Raw genomic sequence first — 16,497 nt, 5'->3', positions numbered from 1 at the left:
GCGCCTTCTCCCGCCTGACCCATTCGCTGGCATCCTAGAGTTAACAAATGATTGTTTATTGACGAGTTCATACATCAGTACAAACGGACGAGTTAAAAACAGCCCCTGCCCCCGTGAGACCTGGGGAAGAGGGAAGAGCCACGGTCTGGACAAAATATAAAAGTTATAAATAAGGGGATGGGTGTTTCAAAACTGGGTCAGGGCAAATCTGGTCGGGGCGGCCGGGGGGGGCGGGGGGGGCGGCAGTTGCCGGTGGCCTCAGACATGCAGAAGGGGACGGGCGACGGCCGACCGCAAGACCCTCTCTCCCATCCGACACTCGGCTCGGGGTAGGGAAAGGGCGGCCACCTTCTCACAAACCTTAGCGGGAGTGTAGTTAGTTCCCTCAAGCGAGGGGCTGGCTGGCTGATTGAGGATCGAGAGGAACCCAGGCCAGAGGGCCAGGCCTGAGCCCTATTTGGTCTGGGCTGTGGCTAGTGTGCCGGTAGGTGGAGTTGGAGTAGACTTCTAAACCCCACAGGGCAACTGCAGCCCCGCTGGGGTTCTCTGCACTTTGGCTGTGCAGGTGGTGGTACGAGGAAGGTTGGGGTGGGGGGGGGATAGGCTTCATCTGTTCTGGTGCACTCCGGCTGACGCAAACAGGAGCTGAGCACTCTACGGAAACCAGTTTCTTTCTAAGTTTCTGTCTAGAGAACCAGCAGGACCCCATGGCCTTTCCATGGGAGCATAGGTTTTCCTGACCTGAATCTTCAGGAAAGCTACCCGGACATACATAAGGCAGAGGGAAGCAGTAGGGCCCAGAGACACGTGTTCTTCACCCCAACTCAACAACAGCCTCACTACTTGGTCCTAGTCTACCTGCCTGCTGTGCCCTACCTATATCCTTCCCCCACTCCTAACAGCTGCCCTTCTGATTCTAACCTACTCCCTCCCCTCTAGCACTTACCCATTCCACCTACCTTTCCAGTGTGTCTCTTGGCCCCTTCTGCAGTCACAGGTGCCTCTGCCTCCCCTCAACTTCCAGTCCCCAGGGAGTCCTGGGTGCCCAGCACTGGCTTTGAGGAGGCTTCTTCCACCCAAACCAGAAACCTATGAGCCATCTCATTCTGGCTAGGTTGTGGACACCAAAAATCCAGAATTCGGTTTAGTGTGTCCCAGTCCTTTTCGTGCTCCCTAATGGTTCCACATGAGCCAGGGTGGTAAAGCAGGAGTAGCATATGAAGGGAAACCAGGCACACGTCAGCCAGCCAAGTACTCTAGCAATGAACACTCAGCTGTGTGTGTGTGTGTGTGTGTGTGTGTGTCTCTAGACTCCATCTTCGTCTGTGGCCAAGGGCCTTAGAAGGTGGGCTGGTGCCCTGTAAACCATGAGGGAAGTTCTAACACCGGCATCACTCAGGATGCAAGGAAAAGGTGGCCTCTGGGTCTAGCAGCCTGCTGGGGATCAGGGTTGGGAAGACAGGGAAGACCAAGGGGCTGGGAAAAGGAGGCCAGGGCTCTATGTCTGCCCAGCAGAGGGCTTTACTGTCCTGCAGCAACATCCCACAGCTGTCTCCACAAGTTCTGGCTAGGAGAGAAAGGGGAGCAGAGGGAGACAGAGAATGCTAGGGCTCTCTTAGAGGGGGCAATGGGAGTGGAATGTGGGGGGCTCAGGCCTTGATACCAACTCCGGCCTCCTGATGGCTGGGAATGCCTGGAGGGCTAGAGGGTTTTGCCTTTGGGAACTGCCAGGAACTGTGGAAAACAGCCCTGGGTCTGGCAGCCAGGTGAGTGCAGCTGGTGTGGGAGGGGAAGTGGAGGTAGAGGTGAAGCTCCCGCTGTTGGTTGAAGGGCACTGATACCACACGCCTCTCACTTCCACCCCACCTAATACCCTGTGTGTGCTCCCCCCCAGGGAGCTGATCCCTGCAGTAATTTCAAATGGCTTCTAAGAAGAGAGGGCCAGCCCTTCCCAATTTCCCCCAGATGGGGCAGGCTGCCCTCCGACTCCTCACAGCACCAAGATGACGAAGATCCAAGACCTATACCCTGCGTGAGCCACTGAAGGGGCTGTGGAGGCAGGAGTTCCAAGAAAGTGAGGCAACAGTCAGGGAAATAAATTAATAAATACAAGGGCCCCATGAGGAGTGGCTGGGAAAGCTGCTTCCCCTCTGAGCACTGATCCCTGCTATCCACTCCAAGCATCCCCTCCAGGTTTTAGAGAGTGGATCAGGGGCTACAGTCTGGAACAGGGGGGCTTTCACTTGGAACGGGATTCTGGAACTAGAGTCTGCGTTCCATGCGCCGCTCCACTGCCCGAAGCAGCAGCTCTGAGTATTGCTCTAGGAGGGCCTGTGTCTGCTCAGCCCCCACGGCCCCAGGGCTCCCGCCCGGGCTGCACAAGACTGCCCCGGCCAGGGCCTCGAGCTCCTGCCGCACTGAAGAGAAGGTGCTTCTAAGGAGCTGGGTGATGCGACTTTGCTCCGCTGAGGGTGTCTTGCAGCCAGCCACCTGTAGCAAGACCCAAAAAGGGAGTCAGAGGGACAGTGGACGGACGTCCTGTCAGTGGATATATAAAGGGAGGGGCCCACCTGGGCCTAGCCTGCCCCCAGAGAAGGCCCTCCTGGACCGTCCACTGTGTCTAGGGTGGGCAAAGTGCTACTGTTAATTACACGGGAACAACAGGCATAAACTGGGATGGTCCTAGAACAAACCAGGCAAACTAGGCCATAGGGTCTCTCCACAACACCCCCCTCATCCAGTCTGAGGAAGTCTCCAGACAGAGAGGATCAGTAGGTGCTCAATCAAGAGGCCTGGTCTGGCCTCTAAGCCCCTCGCCTACTCTGCCCGGGATGTTCTTGCTTGCCCCGCCCACCCGTCAGTGGAAGAGCCTCATGGTTGTTCCTTGTTCCGGATACTCAGCTGGCACTGCTGATGTGCTACCTCCCCCACGATGGGTGCCCAGCACGTACCAAGTGGTAGAGACGCACAGCCTGGCGCACATTGCCCTGGAGCTCTGCCACAAGCTGTTCGCACTCCTCCAGGCTCACTACCGGTTCTGGGGGGTGGGGGGACACATACAACTCAATGAGGCCCAGTGAAGCTGCCCTTTCAGGCCTCCCCCGTCCCAGAGGCCCTGAAAGCAGGAGAGGCCTACCACAGGAGCACACACCCCCTCTGCTTTCCTTTGTCTCGCCTCCTTCCTTCCCAACACTGCCAGCCCCCAACACCACACAGAAAACAAGGTCCTGGGGGGAGGGCCAGCCCCAGCACAAGCAGCTAGAAGGTGGCGAAGGGGCAAGTAAGTCACAAGGAGGTCATGAAGATTAACAGGAGTGTCTCACCATTGGGGTGTGACTTACAGACCAAGACAGGAGCAGAGACAGGACGAAAACGCCAGAGGCTGGACGCACAGAAATGGGATGGAGCCAGAGAGCAGACAACAGAGATAGGAGAAAGAGGATGGGGCAGAAGATGAGAGCTGGGGAGCTGTGCACACCTGAGCCCTGGCTCGGGGCTGCCCCTGGCCTGGTGCATTCCACGGGGCTGGGGGTCTTCTCGAGGGGTGGGAGCTGCAAGTCCTCAGGGCCTCGGAGGAGGCTGCTGACCGGCAGCTGCTGGGCACAGGGGCTGTTGGGCCTAGGCGGAGCTGGGCACTCTGTCCTAGGCTTGGGAGGGCCACCCTCCCCCAAACAGGCCCGCCGCTCGGATGTGTTGTGAGCCTTTGTGAGGCCCATTGGGGAGCCAGGCTGTTCTGCCTCACCAGGGGCCCTGCCCTTGGTAACAGGTGAGAACGTGGCCAGGGTAGGACGGTCAGGCAGTGGCTTTGGGATGTCCAGGACCAGGTGAGCCCGGCTGGGCAAGGCTAGCTTGCTGAGCGGTGAGACTCGAATGGGAGCAGGAGCCTGAGGTTCGGCTGCCAGGCCCAAATTCTCCCCAACAGACACGCTGCGGGAAATCTTGGCCATGGCACTGGTGGTGGGGTTCTGGTAGGACTGAGGCGGAGACGGACAACCATCAGCATGCGGCAGGGAGCACAGGCCCTCCTGGGCATTGGTCTCCCGTGAGAGCAATGGGCCTGGTGGAGTGGCCTCATCTGCAGAGAAGACAGAGACACAGGTCAGGTGGTGAGGAAGGCTTCCCAGGCGTTAAGGCTCACAGCTCCCTAGGAGTTGCTGTGCCCTGCATACACCCACTAAGGGACACCCAGTGGCAAGCACAGGGGCACATCAGGGTTGAATCAGCCCACCTTCCTCTAGCATGTGCATGCACGCCACACTCCCCGCTCCCTGGACTTGAGCCCCTCAGGCCCCTCACCCTGCAGCACCAGACTTTGCACAGACTGGGCCTTCTGGAGTCCACCTAAGGTACTGGCTGCAGCCACTTTCTTGGGAGCCCAGCTGCTGTCAGGGTTGAGGCGGCGTCGAGGCAAAAGCACAGGGACTGGCTGCTGGGGGCTGGCGTTTCCAGGGGAGGGCTGTGCCTCCGGTGGCGCTCCTGGAGGGCTGGCTCCACTGCCTCTCAGGGAGTCCCCTGAATCTGCCAGCATCTGGGCTGCTCTCGCTGTCAGCGCCAGGCTTGAGGAGGATGGAGACGGTTCCCTACAGGGAGGAAATGGGGAGGAAGGCCCAAAGGCTTAGGAGTCCTCCCTGCCAAGATGGGGAGAAGCTCTCACAGCACCAGAAGCTCTGGGTAGGAAGGGCAGGCATGAAGCCAGTAGGCCAGTGGTCCCCAAACACGGGATTATGCAATGCTGTTTGATGTGGGAAGACAGAAGTCGGCACCCTTGGAGGGAAAAGCCTCACCTGGGGGCGGGACAAGCCCTCTGGGGAGCACTAGGAGGTCTAGTGAGCCACAGCTCCTAGTCAGAGAGTGAAAGCTGCTGTGGGGAGAGGTACCTGAGCGGGGCCGTCTGTACTTGCAACAGGAATCGTGAAGAGATGCTCCGAGACTCTGTCCTCTCTGGTACCCGGACTGGGGCCCCTACCAAGGTGACAGAAATCATGAACTGAAGCCTGCCCTCACCCCGATTCTACCTTCCCTCAAAGGTAACCCCAGGGCACGGCCTGCCCATGGCCCCTCCCTCTCAGCCAGGCAAGGAGGGAAGGAGGGCAGACGGCCATGACCACATACGGGCCCTCTGACCACACCTGGAGCAGCCCCATGGGCCAGAGTCTCAAAGTGCTGTTTGAGAAACTGCTCCTGGTCTGGGGTATGGGGACTGCCTTCCTGCAGCCCATAGGAGCCAGTGCCTCCCTCTTCTTCCTCCTCTTCCTCATCACCCTCGGCGGGCTCTTCAAGGTCTGAGGAAATGCCATCCACACTCAGGGGCTCCGTGCTCTCCGAGTCTGGATGTGGGGAGAGAGAAGCAGCACGCTGCACCCACCCCTCGCCAGAGCCTCCACGGCGGCCTCGGCCCATGGGCTTCCCTCGGAGCTGCAGTCTCACCTCCGTTGGGGTGCTCAGGGCTGGAGAGGCGGCTGCTAGTATCATCTACAGAGCAGGCGCTGTCAGGACTGTGCTTCTCAGGGCCTCTGCTGCCTGGATATACTCTTCCCAGGGTCCCTCGGACTGGTGCCTGCACCTGGAACTCACTTTCAGGAAGGCCAGCCGGGGAAGCAAGAGGCAGTCAGTAGGGGTGAGTGGCCCCACCAGGACACCTGGCTTCTGTCTCCCCGACCTGTGAGTGGGGCTGGGGATGAGGCAGGGGCAAGGGGGCGGGCAAGCCCCAAGGAACCTGGGCCAGCCCTCCCCTAACTAAAGGGAAGGGAAGCCTGGGAAAGGAAGACAGCATGGCCCCTGAGGTCTGGTGAGGGAAGGACCCTTGCCTGGTATCCAGGGTGGGGCTGTCACTCGGCTCCGGGTAGACAATACCATCTTCGATGGGTGCAGCCTCCAGATCTTGGGCAAAGACCCCTTCCTCTTGGGACAACAACCGAATAATGTGGGGACAGGAACAGGGCTGGGAAGCCTGAGGCCGAGGGGGCTTTTCGTTCTGGGAATACACAAAGGAGCATTACTGAGGTTGCTGGTGTGAGAGAGGGTCTGGGAAAAGAGGGGGAAGTGGGCAAGGATCTGGTAGGCGTCAGTTCTGGGATGATGCTGAGTAGTCCAGCTCTGAGGAGAACAGCTAATGTTCTTGAGTTTCTGGAAAGACTATATTCTGTCATACTCTAGACTGCCAACCTCCAGTCACCACTTGATATCATGAGCCCTTTAAGAAACCTGGCCCAGGGCAAAGGGTACCACCCCAGTTCCCAGACCATACTGCTTAGCCAGCTTGACCCTCTGCAGTCCCAGTTACCCATGTGTCACAGGGGCAGGGCAGGCCAGCTGGCCCAGTGCTCAGGCCCCAGCTATTGGCATAAGGCTGGTTAAGGCTGCTTGGCGATCTCTAGGTTGCTGGGAGAAAGCTGGCTCACCTGGCTAGCACGTGAGGCCTCAGGAGCCTGCTGACCATGCTTGCCAGGGCAGGACGGGGTCATGGCCAGCAAGTCTTGGCTAGCACCGCGAGGGCTCGGGGCCAGGGTCTCTAGCTGCCGCAGGTCCAGCATGGAGCGGACACTCAGCTCCACACCTGGCTGGGCCCAGCGGCTCCTTCTCCTGGGTCCTTGGTTGGCTGCAGGGGCTGGGGCCAGGAATTCCGCCGTCTCCTGCGCCTGGTGTGAGGCAGGGATTGGGGAGGGGGTCACAACCACCAGACAGCAGTATCAGCAAACACTCAGATATCACTCATTGTGTGCCATGCATTTTATGTACATGTACCCACTCCCTTAATCCCCACAGCAACCCTAGAAAGTAGGTATTATCATTATCCCCATTTTTATAGGTGGGAAAACTGAAGTACAGTTTTCCCATCTATAAATTACAGGTTTTGAATTATAGTTTTGAATGACTTATCGAGTCCTGTGGACAGAGGCCTGCCTGATGTTTACAACTCGAGTGGTCTGGCTCCAGAGTTCATGCTCTTAGCTTCACTCTACATCCTGTCTGAGACCTTCTAGTCTCAGCCTTCACCTGGTCTCACGGACACCTCGGAGCTGGTCATCCCTAAAAAGTCCCTTACTCTGAGGTCCATTCAGAACACCAAGGACAAACCCAATAGTCCAGCCCTGAGCCCCTGGCCTGGTCAGAAGGCCCTGAAGGCACCACGCCACCAGCATTCTAGGGAGCTGCTACTGACAGTGACGGCGCTGCCATCTGAAGTCTTGACACGGCACAAGTGAGGGTGCGGCTGCCTTGGGGATGGCTCAGAAAGCCTTGACCTTCCTTCTGGCTGCCCTGAAGTAGCTGCCCAGTTACTGGTCCTCTTACCACCCGGTCCCTCTAACTAACTGCTCTGGAAGTTCTGCGCTTGGGGGTGGTGAAGCCCACGGGTCTCCTAACCTGCAGTCTTCAGAGCTACAGTTCCTCCAGATGCCTACTCTTTGAACCTTTAAGGTTCTTGAACTTACGTTCTTTTTTTTTAAACATTATTTATTTACTAGAGAGAGCGAGCTACTGCACACAGGCACACGGACACAAGGGGAGTGCAGAAGAGAAAGAAGAGGGACAAGCAAATTGTCCTCTGAGCATGGAACCCTAAGAGGGGCCCCACATGGGGCAAGGCTCAATCCCATGACACTGAGATCATGACCTAAGCTGAAACCAAGAGTCAGACGTGTAACCAACTGGGCTACCCAGGCACCCCTTGAACTTCAGCTCTACCTCTTTGGCTCAGACAACCCTTGTCTACTGCCCACCTCAACCTGTTCTTTCTGTACACTTCCCCGCCGGCCCCCAGGAAGCTGAACTACTACAGCACTTCTTCTAGTGGTGACTAGACCTTGCAGGCCACCCATCCTGGCGTGCAGGAAGGAGACCCGTGGGCTTCACCACCCCCAACCTGGGATCAGCCGAGCTGCTTAAACTCTCCCACGAGGCCCTTCCTGGGACACAAGGGGTACAGCACAGGCTCGGAGAGCTCTGCCTTCACCTCCCTCCACCCCCTGGGAACCTTGGAAGGGCATTTTTAATGATGGTGACTCACCCGACTCATCTCCCAATGGGACAGGCTTCGGGGCAGGGCCGGGCCAGGCACTGAGGCTAGACAGAGACAGGCAGTCAGAGAGAGTGTCTCCTGCCCACCCACCCACCCAGAGCCCCAGCTCACCCCGCTGTGTGGCCATAGTGATGCTCTGGCCTCCTCAGCTCACCCTGCTCTCACCTCCAGTCCCAGAAAGGGCACATCTAGCCACTATGCCAACTGCTGCCTGTCTCCCCCTCCTCCAGACTTCCACATACCTGGCTCCTTCTTGGTACCCTTGGCAAGGATGGGCAGAGCTGGAAGCTCCTCTTCTTCAGTGCCCTCATCTTCTCCCTCCTTGTCACTGTCTGATGACAGAGCTGGTCCAGGAGACAGCATCGATGGGGCCTCGTGCCTGAGTCCAAGACAAGGAAGGTCACAGGAAGAGGAGATTCAGTGCAGAAAGAGGCCAGTGTTCATGGGTCTTCAGGTATGAAACAGGTGTTGGGGGACCCAGGAGTCAGGAGGTACAGGTGAAAGGCAGGTCCAGAGCATAAAGGGAGGAGCACTGAAACAGCGAGCAGTCCAGATGCCTACCCACCTCTAGCCCGTATCCACACTCTGTTCTCACCGGTTGGGTCCTGCAGCCCTCTGGGGAGAAGACGGCGCTTGCTGCTTGACCCCTCGTTGACGCTGGCGCAGCTCAGCCAGACGCTGCCTCATGCTGATGGTCATCTCAGAGCTCAGGCGCCATACAAATATACAGCTGAGTAGAGCCAGAGTTGGGTGAGGGAGAGGTAAGGTAAGACACCAGCTCCCCTTCTCCATGGGCTGGCAGGAGGGCCAAAGCCAACCTCTAGTGCCACATCAGGCCCAGCCAAGAAATACCCCTGCTCAGCCCTACTTCCCAGAGACATCCCTCATATAAAGAGAGAGGAAGGGGCAGTGTGTGTGTGTGTGTCACAGAGGAAAATTCTGTGTCTCAGGGAAGTCGGCTCCTACTCACCTGTCCCCTGACACTGAGATGAGATGTTTGCAGTCATTACTAAACTTCATTCCAGTGACAATCTCTGTGAGGAACAAAGAATACGGCCTGTGAGCCACCCTAAAGTCCTGGCCAAGCTTCTGCCCCAACAATGGAGGTGGATGTTGGTTGGAAGCAAGGGACAGGCAGCTCTGTGAGGTCCTGAGAAACTAAAGGAAGAAAGAGTAAAGTTCCAGCAGTAGAGTACTGGGGCAACGCTCACCTGAGTGGCCGAACATGGTGGCCACGCACTCGCCTGAGGAGAAGTCAAAAATGGAGAGGTTCTTGTCAGAACAGCTGGTGGCAATGTAGATCCCTGAGGGGTCTGTCTGCACCTGAGGAGCGGGACACACAGCTGGCAGAGGACAAGGGAGACGCCAGTCCCTTTCCACCTTGTACCCCAGTGCTTCCCTTTCTGTGGCCTAGGGTCCATCCTCCTGGGCAAGGCCTTACCTTAATCAGAGTGCCGTCCTCACCCTGTGACCCTTTAAACAGCTTCTTCTGCTTCCCACTGCTGATGTTAAAGATCCTGTAAAGAAACATGCTCTTGGGGTGCCTGGGTGGCTCAGTGGGTTAAAGCCTCTGCCTTCGGCTCAGATCATGATCCCAGGGTCCTGGGATCAAGCCCTGCACTGGGCTCTCTGCTTAGCGGGGAGCCTGCTTCCCCCTGACTCTCTCTGCCTGCCTCTCTGCCTACTTGTCTCTGTCAAATAAATAAATAAAATCTTAAAAAAGAAAGAAAGAAAGAAAGAAAAAAGAAAGAAAGAAAGAAAGAAAGAAAGAAAGAAAGAAAGATGGTCTTGTTCACATGAGGAGGAGGCCGTGATCAAGCACACCCGGGTGGCGGGGTCCCCCAGCATTCGGTCCCAGCCATGTCCTCACTGGGAGCCAGGCCCCAACACCAACTCCTGCCTCCTTGGTACAGTGAAGTGCTCATTCTCTAGGCTCAAGGGGGCACAAGGCCCTGGACAAAAGGATAGAAGTAGGGAGAGAGCTGCCAAGAGCTGACTCCCTGCCCCCGGGCTTGAAGGAATGCTATCAGACGATTTGAAAAGGACATGCCCACCGAATATTTCGGTCCTGGCAGCCGATGGCCGTGTACTTCCAGCTGGGCTCCACATCCATGTCATAGAGGGTCGTCTTCCGTACCACGTGGTGTGTCCGTGTAAACTGGACTCCGTCTCCAGACTGCAGGGGTAGAGCGCATGGCCCCACCAGGCCCAGAAAGCCCCGCTTTAACCTCCCTTCACCTCTTACAACCTCAGCTGGGGGCAGGGTAGGAGCCCCCCACCCCCACCCCAGTCCAGGAAGCCCCAGACCCTCACCTTCTGTGCTGTGCGGAAGTAAATGCTCTTGTCTGCTCCACAGCTGATCATGCGGACTTGCCCGTCGCTGGCTACGGAAGATGGGAGCCTTGCTATTCCCACTGCTCTCACCACAAGGGGCCAGCCCTTCCTCTACTGGCCCACTACCAAGCTCTCTACACGACCCAGACGACCGATTAAATCAGGATCCTTCCCTCCAAACCTAAGTTTTCCGTACTCTCCATCTCCAGCCAACTGGTTGGCTCAGGGTCCCCTACACATAGAGTCTACACTCCATCTGCCTTCCAGTGAGGCCCCAAGCCTCCCAGCAGCTGTCCAACATGCCCCTGTGAGGGGCACACCCCTCTCACCGAGCCGGGAGGCTGGTGGCAGTCGGGGTGGGGGTAGAGAATGTTGGTGGTAGGTGGTTAAGATGTGTCCCAACTGCCCTGCCCCCACCTGCAAACTTGACAGCGGTGATGGAGGAGGAGTGCTCGTCCAACGTCTGCTGCAGGCTATACTCGCGGCCAGCATCTAGGACGTGGATGAGCCGGTCCCGGCTCGCTGATGCCAGCAGCTTCAGACCTGGGGTTCAAAGAACTCCATCAGCCCGTGCGTGCCCACAGCAGGCCCCTATCTGGGCCCAGCGGAAGGCCCGCAGGAACCGAGCCCCGTAACCCTAAGTCAGTGAACCACGCGGAGCAGGAATGGAGCTCTATACCCGTGTCCGGCTTAGAGTACTCCAGGCAGAGGATCTCTGAGTCATGGGCCTCCACCTTCAGCATCTCGCTCAGGGACTGCAGCTCATGCACCCTGCAAAGAGGAGAGGGAGGAGGTCACTGCCAGACTACAGGAGGAAAGACTCACCCTCCATTCTCTGCTATATCTTCCCCCCAGGGCCTGTTTCTAAAATCAAATTTTTATTTATTTTTGAACTTTGAGGCTTAGAGAAAAGTGGCAATGAGTACAGCGATTTCCCGTGTTAACGACAAATCGAATACCAGAACCGGGAAATCTACATTGGTACAATACTGCTAATTCAAGATTTTAGTTTCATTTCACCAGCTTTCCCACAATATCTTTTTTTCTGGATCCAGGATCCTCGCAAGAGTCCAAATTGTACTTAGTTGTTACTTCTCCTTAGTCTCCTGTAGTCGGTGACAGTACTTCAGTCTTTCCTTATCTTTCATGACCCTGATGCCTTTACTCCCCTGTACTCTTTAGAAGAGTACTCATTACTCTTGTCCTCTTTGCCTCAATTTGAGTCTGTGGGCTGTTTTCCCACAATCGGACTGAATTTATGCATTTTTGGCCAGAAGACCACCGAAACCACTCTCTGTAGCTTCTTAGTGCATCCTATAACAGGCTTTGTGATGCTGTTATGAGGATGGTAAGCTTAATCACTTGAAGGATGGTTTCTGCTGGGTTTCCTCCTTGTCAATTTACTACCTTTCCCCTTGTATATAGACACCTTGTTCCCCAATCTTTTTGCACACATTTTTCTCAAGCTCTGTCCTTTGGGACCTACCCCGCCACACCAAAGCCTGCACTGCAGGAGGCTATTGGTACCACTCCCAGCCTGGCATTACCTAAGCGTGCCTACACGGTCCCCAGAGGCTAGATGCTGTCCATTGGGGCTGATACACACAGAGCGGATGCCCACACGGGGGTCCATCAGTGACCCATCAGCCTTGTCTCCTCCGGGCAGCTCCGTGTCCAGCAGGGCCTGAGTGTTCCCATCCACATAGATGATCTTAATGAGGTCCTAGTGGAGCAGGTCAGGAGGAGAGGTGGGTAAGGCAGGCCTGACCCCATACAGCTGCAAGGGATGAATGCTGGACAAGATAAACCCCTGGCTCAAGGAGCCCAGCCGAATCTAAGCTGGAAGATCCAAATCTGGGGACCCAGATCCTGAGAGGGAGGTGTGAAGGCTGTGGGGGGGCACTGAGCAGGGAGCGGGTGCCCTATGGCCTCGGGGCTCACATTGCTGAGGATGTTTCTGTGCAGAGTGGACCCATGCACCCCGGAGCTCTCTGTGTTCCACAGCCGGATGGTATTGTCCGAGGAGCAGGTGATAAAGGAACTTGGGGGCAGGCAGGCCTGGTTACTGTCCTTCACTTCAGGGTAGACCTGAGAGGCAGAGGGAACAGAGTCAGATCTCCAGTTAGGGGGCAGTCCTTTCCCTGCCTGAGGAGATGGACGGGAATGCGATTTAAAGACAGAACGTTGGAAGAACTTAGCGCCATGTTTGTCACATAGGAAGCAAGCTGTCGCTACTGGATACTCTCTGTAATGGCTAAGAGCAAACACCTTAGCGAGCTCCTACTACGTTCCAGGCCCTCTTCCATGTCTCGCATTTATATCGTTTCATTTAGTTCTCAGAACAAGATTAAACAGGTGCCTCGATTTACAGCTCAGGAAACTGCGGTTCAGCCAAGTTCAGTAACTTGTCCAAGATCACCCAGCGCAGGATGAAGCAAAGCTAAGGTCAGACAAGGGTACAAGGGAAGAAGCCCGAGCTTTAGAAGCACTAAAATTTAAGCTCAGTCCTTGGGACCCATCTGAAGATATGGGGATACACAGGGATGTTGCCAGAGAAACAAGGAGGCAGCAGGAGTATAACTTTATACTCAGGGATTCCCACTTCCCACCTCACAATGGTATCCCAGCAAACATGGTCCATCCCAGGCCAGCCCAGCCCACATACCTCCACACTCCAGACGCAGGAGGAATGATACAGAGCCGAGTACACCTTGCCTACTTTCTTGGGGTCCCTCACATCCCAAACATAAATGCTGTGGTCGTTGTATACACAAGACAGCCACTGATTCGTAGGATCAAAGGTCAAAGCAATGGTGTCTGGATACTTGGCATTGGCCACTCCAGAGAAGAGGCGACTGTGGGGAAGAGGACAGGGCAAAGAGTGAGTGGGGAGCTGATGAAATGAAGGACTGGAAAGAATGAAAACCAAAGCCAAACCACAAAGGAAGTAGCAGAGTGAGCCTCTTCAGACCTGCAGGGGGGAGCTGCCTGAGAAAGGAAAAAGCAGCGCCTCATAGTTGTCAGTGGGGAGCTGACCTGGCACACGCTGTTGGACCATCGAGTTCTCTTAAGGAACACAACCCATGTCACGGAACACCACAGTCTGACAAGGGAACTCCGTGGCCGTGACGGAGTGGAACAAAACAAGACCCCTCATAACCGTGTTCGAGAACACAGATAAACACACAGCACAGCACAAACCACAAACATGACCAAACGTTCCCGGTCCCGTCTGTGGTGACTGGCTACTGCTTCTTCATCCATTACAGCTTTTGCCCCATACCTTCCCTTCCACCTTTGAGATTAAAATTATAAAGATGCCCAACTGTGCAACTGCCCCCACTTTCTGACAGCATCTAACCAGAGCAAACCTTCAATCCCTTGAACCATCCCTAAAATCCTCCACTACAAGCCCAAATCTTAAAGCCCCGCCTAAACCCCCCTTACTGAGACACTCCCCACTTTCCTAAGGTGTATGGTCTTCTCTGTGGCCACCATTATCAGGAAACCCAAATCTGTGGGACTGCAGAGGTGTTCCTGGCAATCACTGGGGCAGACACACTCTTCATACCACACAGCCAGGGAAGGCTGGGCCCAGAGGGAGGCTCTGAGCGGAGGCAGCCCCCGCACCCTCGGTAGCTCACCTGGCCTCAGTGACGCTGGCAATGTCGGTCCCCAGGGCGTGGGGCCGGGGCAGCGTGCTGAGGAAGTGCAGGTTAGAGGGGTTGAACAGGCGCACGGTGCCATCGGCACAGCCACAGAAGATGTAGTCTTGGCTCACAGAGATGCAATGGGCCACAGTGGTCTGCAGGCGGAGGGGCTCGGGTCAGCAAGGGTCCCCCGCCCAACCCCTCCACCATAGTCGCCTGCCGAAAAGAAAGCAGCTAAGGCAGAGGCTGCTCTGGCCTGAGCCCCTCAGCTGCTGGCTAGAGATGCCCCTCCCTCCAGCAGCAGGTGGCCAGCAGGCCCACAGCCACGTGCAGTTGGGGGATGGGAGCCAGGGACCCTTCTAAGGCCCAAGAGGTTTCAGCCAAGAGGACAAAGTAAGGAAAAGCCCAGCAGAGGGAAAAGAAACAGCATGAGAAAGACAGGAGGGTCTAGGCCCCACTTACTGTGAAGCTGTCTGTATTCTGAGCAGAAGAGGAAAGCAGGGGAAAGAAAGGCAGGAAGAAAAAGCAGAGAGGAGGGAGTTATACAGATCTTCGTGGGCTGGAACTAGGCCATGCTGGGGCTCCCCCAAGCTCCTCTCTCCTGTGGTCCCCTCCTACACGCCTGAGGGCCTGAGCCCTTGCTTACGGAGCCAGAGGCATCCGATCTCCCCTGACCTGACCCCCGGGCGGCCAGCCCTAACCCATGGACCCATGGTCGGAGGTGCTTACTCTCAGCTCCACCCACTTATCCAAAAGCCTCCTGTCGCTGAACTCGCACAGCAACCCTGAGGACGTGATGCAGAAGGTGCTGTCAGCCTTCTTCCCTCGGCCACAGGCCACATCGGTGAACAGGTTGTTCCGCAGCTCCCCCAGCAGCCCTGAGCGACCCAGCAGAGGCACAGTGGCATTCACCTGTGGAGACACAGCACTCTTGCCGCCCATCCACCCTGGAGCCTGTCCCGACACATGAGGCCCTGAGGGGAGGTAGGAAAAGGAGCAAGCCCCCCCCACCGGCTTGCTCTTTGAGACGCTCCCTCAGCCCAGATAGCATCTGGCTCACCCAGAACTTCTGTACGGCTGCTGAGTGAGTGGAGGGGGGCCCATGTGGAACAGGGTCTCCTGGGGAGGGCCGAGCAGGCTCTGGCCCTGGGGCTACTTCTGGCCGCATGGGCTCACCTTTGAGGTCTTACTGTCATCGAGGTACCAGAATTTGATGTGCCGGTTGCCTGCAGTGACGAAGTAGCTGCAATCTTCCGAGAAGGACACTGCTGTCACCCGACTGGACACCTTGTTGGAGGCCACCACAATGTTTTTCTGGAGGGAAAGCCAGAGGAAGAATCTAAATTCTGCCCCTTGGGGCTAAGGAGGAGGTTCAGAGGACAGCGGAAGGGTTGGATAGGCTGTGTACTTTTAAAAATGTTCCTTTCCAAGATTTTTTGGTCAGAAAAAGAAGGGAGAGAGAAGAATTTCTTTCCTTGGGAGGCCCCCCCCAGAGACATAAAACTAGCCCCTTTTTACCAGCACACTTGGCTACACAGTTGCTTTTCTGTGCTTCAGGCTCTTTTCTAGAACAAGACTGAGATCAGCGGGGGGGGGGGGGGGGGGGGCTCCCATCAGCTGTGTCCTGGCTCCCCAACTGGCCCGTGACCGCCCACCATGAGACTGTCAGGCCAGCCCAGCCAGTCCACTCACCTTCCAGGCCCAGACGTTGACAATCATGTCATGCTGGTAGCCCACGGAGACGATGTACTTGGCGCTGGGGGAGAAGGCCACACAAGCCACCCCGTACTTATGCTCCTGCAACTCCGCCACCTGGCTCTGCTCGGCCACGTCCCAGACACGTACGGCAGGCATGTGCCCACTCTGCAGGGCAACAAGAACCGGAAGTGAGGGCCGAGGCATGCAGCTTCCCTGAGCCTTTCAGAGTGGGGGCCCCTGCCTCCCCAACAACTACGTACAATGTCTCTAATGACCCTTGGCCGAGAGTCAGGAGCAGAGTGCTGTATGGGGCCAAGGGTAAAAACCAAAACAAAAAAACATGATCTCTATCTCAGGACCATAATGATTATCCAGGAGAAGACGACCCCAGATTTTGTTCCACATCTCTGTATCCGTGTGTGCACCTGTGTGTTTGCTCGAAATTCCTCGAGTGATTCTGATGGGCCTGCAGGGTCGAGAACTGCTCCCACTCAGGCCTATTGGGGTCCCCAGGGGGCCTCCGGGCAAACCTGAGAAAGAGGCATTCCCCATGTGCCCAGCAGGGGGCCTCCAGGGACCAGGAACATTTTAAGACTGTGGATTTAAAGCCTGCTTCCCAAATGGGCAGAATCAACCAGTGGGAACTTGTAAGAAATGCAGATTTTGGGGTCCCATCTCAGACCTATAGAATCAGAAATCCTAGGAGGCCTGGCCATGTGCGCTTCACCACGCAATCCAGGCAATTCTAGAGCTCACTAAAGCTTAAGAACTATTGTTTTCTCAGGTAGAGCAAAA

At 56.3% G+C, this 16,497-nt stretch overlaps 1 protein-coding gene across 3 annotated transcripts in view; it reads right to left on the bottom strand.

The window, feature by feature from the left end:
- Positions 1 to 35: 35 nt before the first annotated feature.
- MAPKBP1 (mitogen-activated protein kinase binding protein 1) overlaps positions 36 to 16,497 on the bottom strand; it is a 53,723-nt gene continuing 37,261 nt past the window's right edge. For 2 of the 3 annotated variants that reach the window (XM_045067707.1, XM_045067708.1), the window contains 27 exons: positions 15,697 to 15,867; positions 15,181 to 15,318; positions 14,734 to 14,916; positions 14,467 to 14,484; positions 13,999 to 14,159; positions 13,020 to 13,209; positions 12,296 to 12,442; positions 11,902 to 12,077; positions 11,034 to 11,125; positions 10,772 to 10,897; positions 10,334 to 10,404; positions 10,075 to 10,196; positions 9,462 to 9,537; positions 9,232 to 9,343; positions 8,991 to 9,054; positions 8,616 to 8,750; positions 8,263 to 8,399; positions 8,009 to 8,064; positions 6,402 to 6,638; positions 5,808 to 5,974; positions 5,428 to 5,573; positions 5,130 to 5,327; positions 4,878 to 4,962; positions 4,297 to 4,580; positions 3,479 to 4,075; positions 2,952 to 3,037; positions 36 to 2,490 (listed from right to left, as the gene is read on the bottom strand). In XM_045067707.1, coding sequence (XP_044923642.1) covers positions 2,263 to 2,490; positions 2,952 to 3,037; positions 3,479 to 4,075; positions 4,297 to 4,580; positions 4,878 to 4,962; positions 5,130 to 5,327; positions 5,428 to 5,573; positions 5,808 to 5,974; positions 6,402 to 6,638; positions 8,009 to 8,064; positions 8,263 to 8,399; positions 8,616 to 8,750; positions 8,991 to 9,054; positions 9,232 to 9,343; positions 9,462 to 9,537; positions 10,075 to 10,196; positions 10,334 to 10,404; positions 10,772 to 10,897; positions 11,034 to 11,125; positions 11,902 to 12,077; positions 12,296 to 12,442; positions 13,020 to 13,209; positions 13,999 to 14,159; positions 14,467 to 14,484; positions 14,734 to 14,916; positions 15,181 to 15,318; positions 15,697 to 15,867 — 4,203 coding nt within the window. In that variant the 3' untranslated portion in view covers positions 36 to 2,262. The remainder of the gene's footprint in view (positions 2,491 to 2,951; positions 3,038 to 3,478; positions 4,076 to 4,296; positions 4,581 to 4,877; positions 4,963 to 5,129; positions 5,328 to 5,427; positions 5,574 to 5,807; positions 5,975 to 6,401; positions 6,639 to 8,008; positions 8,065 to 8,262; positions 8,400 to 8,615; positions 8,751 to 8,990; positions 9,055 to 9,231; positions 9,344 to 9,461; positions 9,538 to 10,074; positions 10,197 to 10,333; positions 10,405 to 10,771; positions 10,898 to 11,033; positions 11,126 to 11,901; positions 12,078 to 12,295; positions 12,443 to 13,019; positions 13,210 to 13,998; positions 14,160 to 14,466; positions 14,485 to 14,733; positions 14,917 to 15,180; positions 15,319 to 15,696; positions 15,868 to 16,497) is intronic. The other variant, XM_004751153.3, reaches the window with a different exon arrangement.

This window comes from Mustela putorius, unplaced genomic scaffold (assembly GCF_011764305.1).
Source record: "Mustela putorius furo isolate JIRA1106 unplaced genomic scaffold, ASM1176430v1.1 tig00003898_pilon_pilon_pilon, whole genome shotgun sequence".
NCBI classification, from domain to species: Eukaryota; Metazoa; Chordata; class Mammalia; order Carnivora; family Mustelidae; genus Mustela; species Mustela putorius.
Note: the sequence above shows the minus strand (reverse complement) of the source record. Positions and strands in the feature narration are given on the sequence as shown.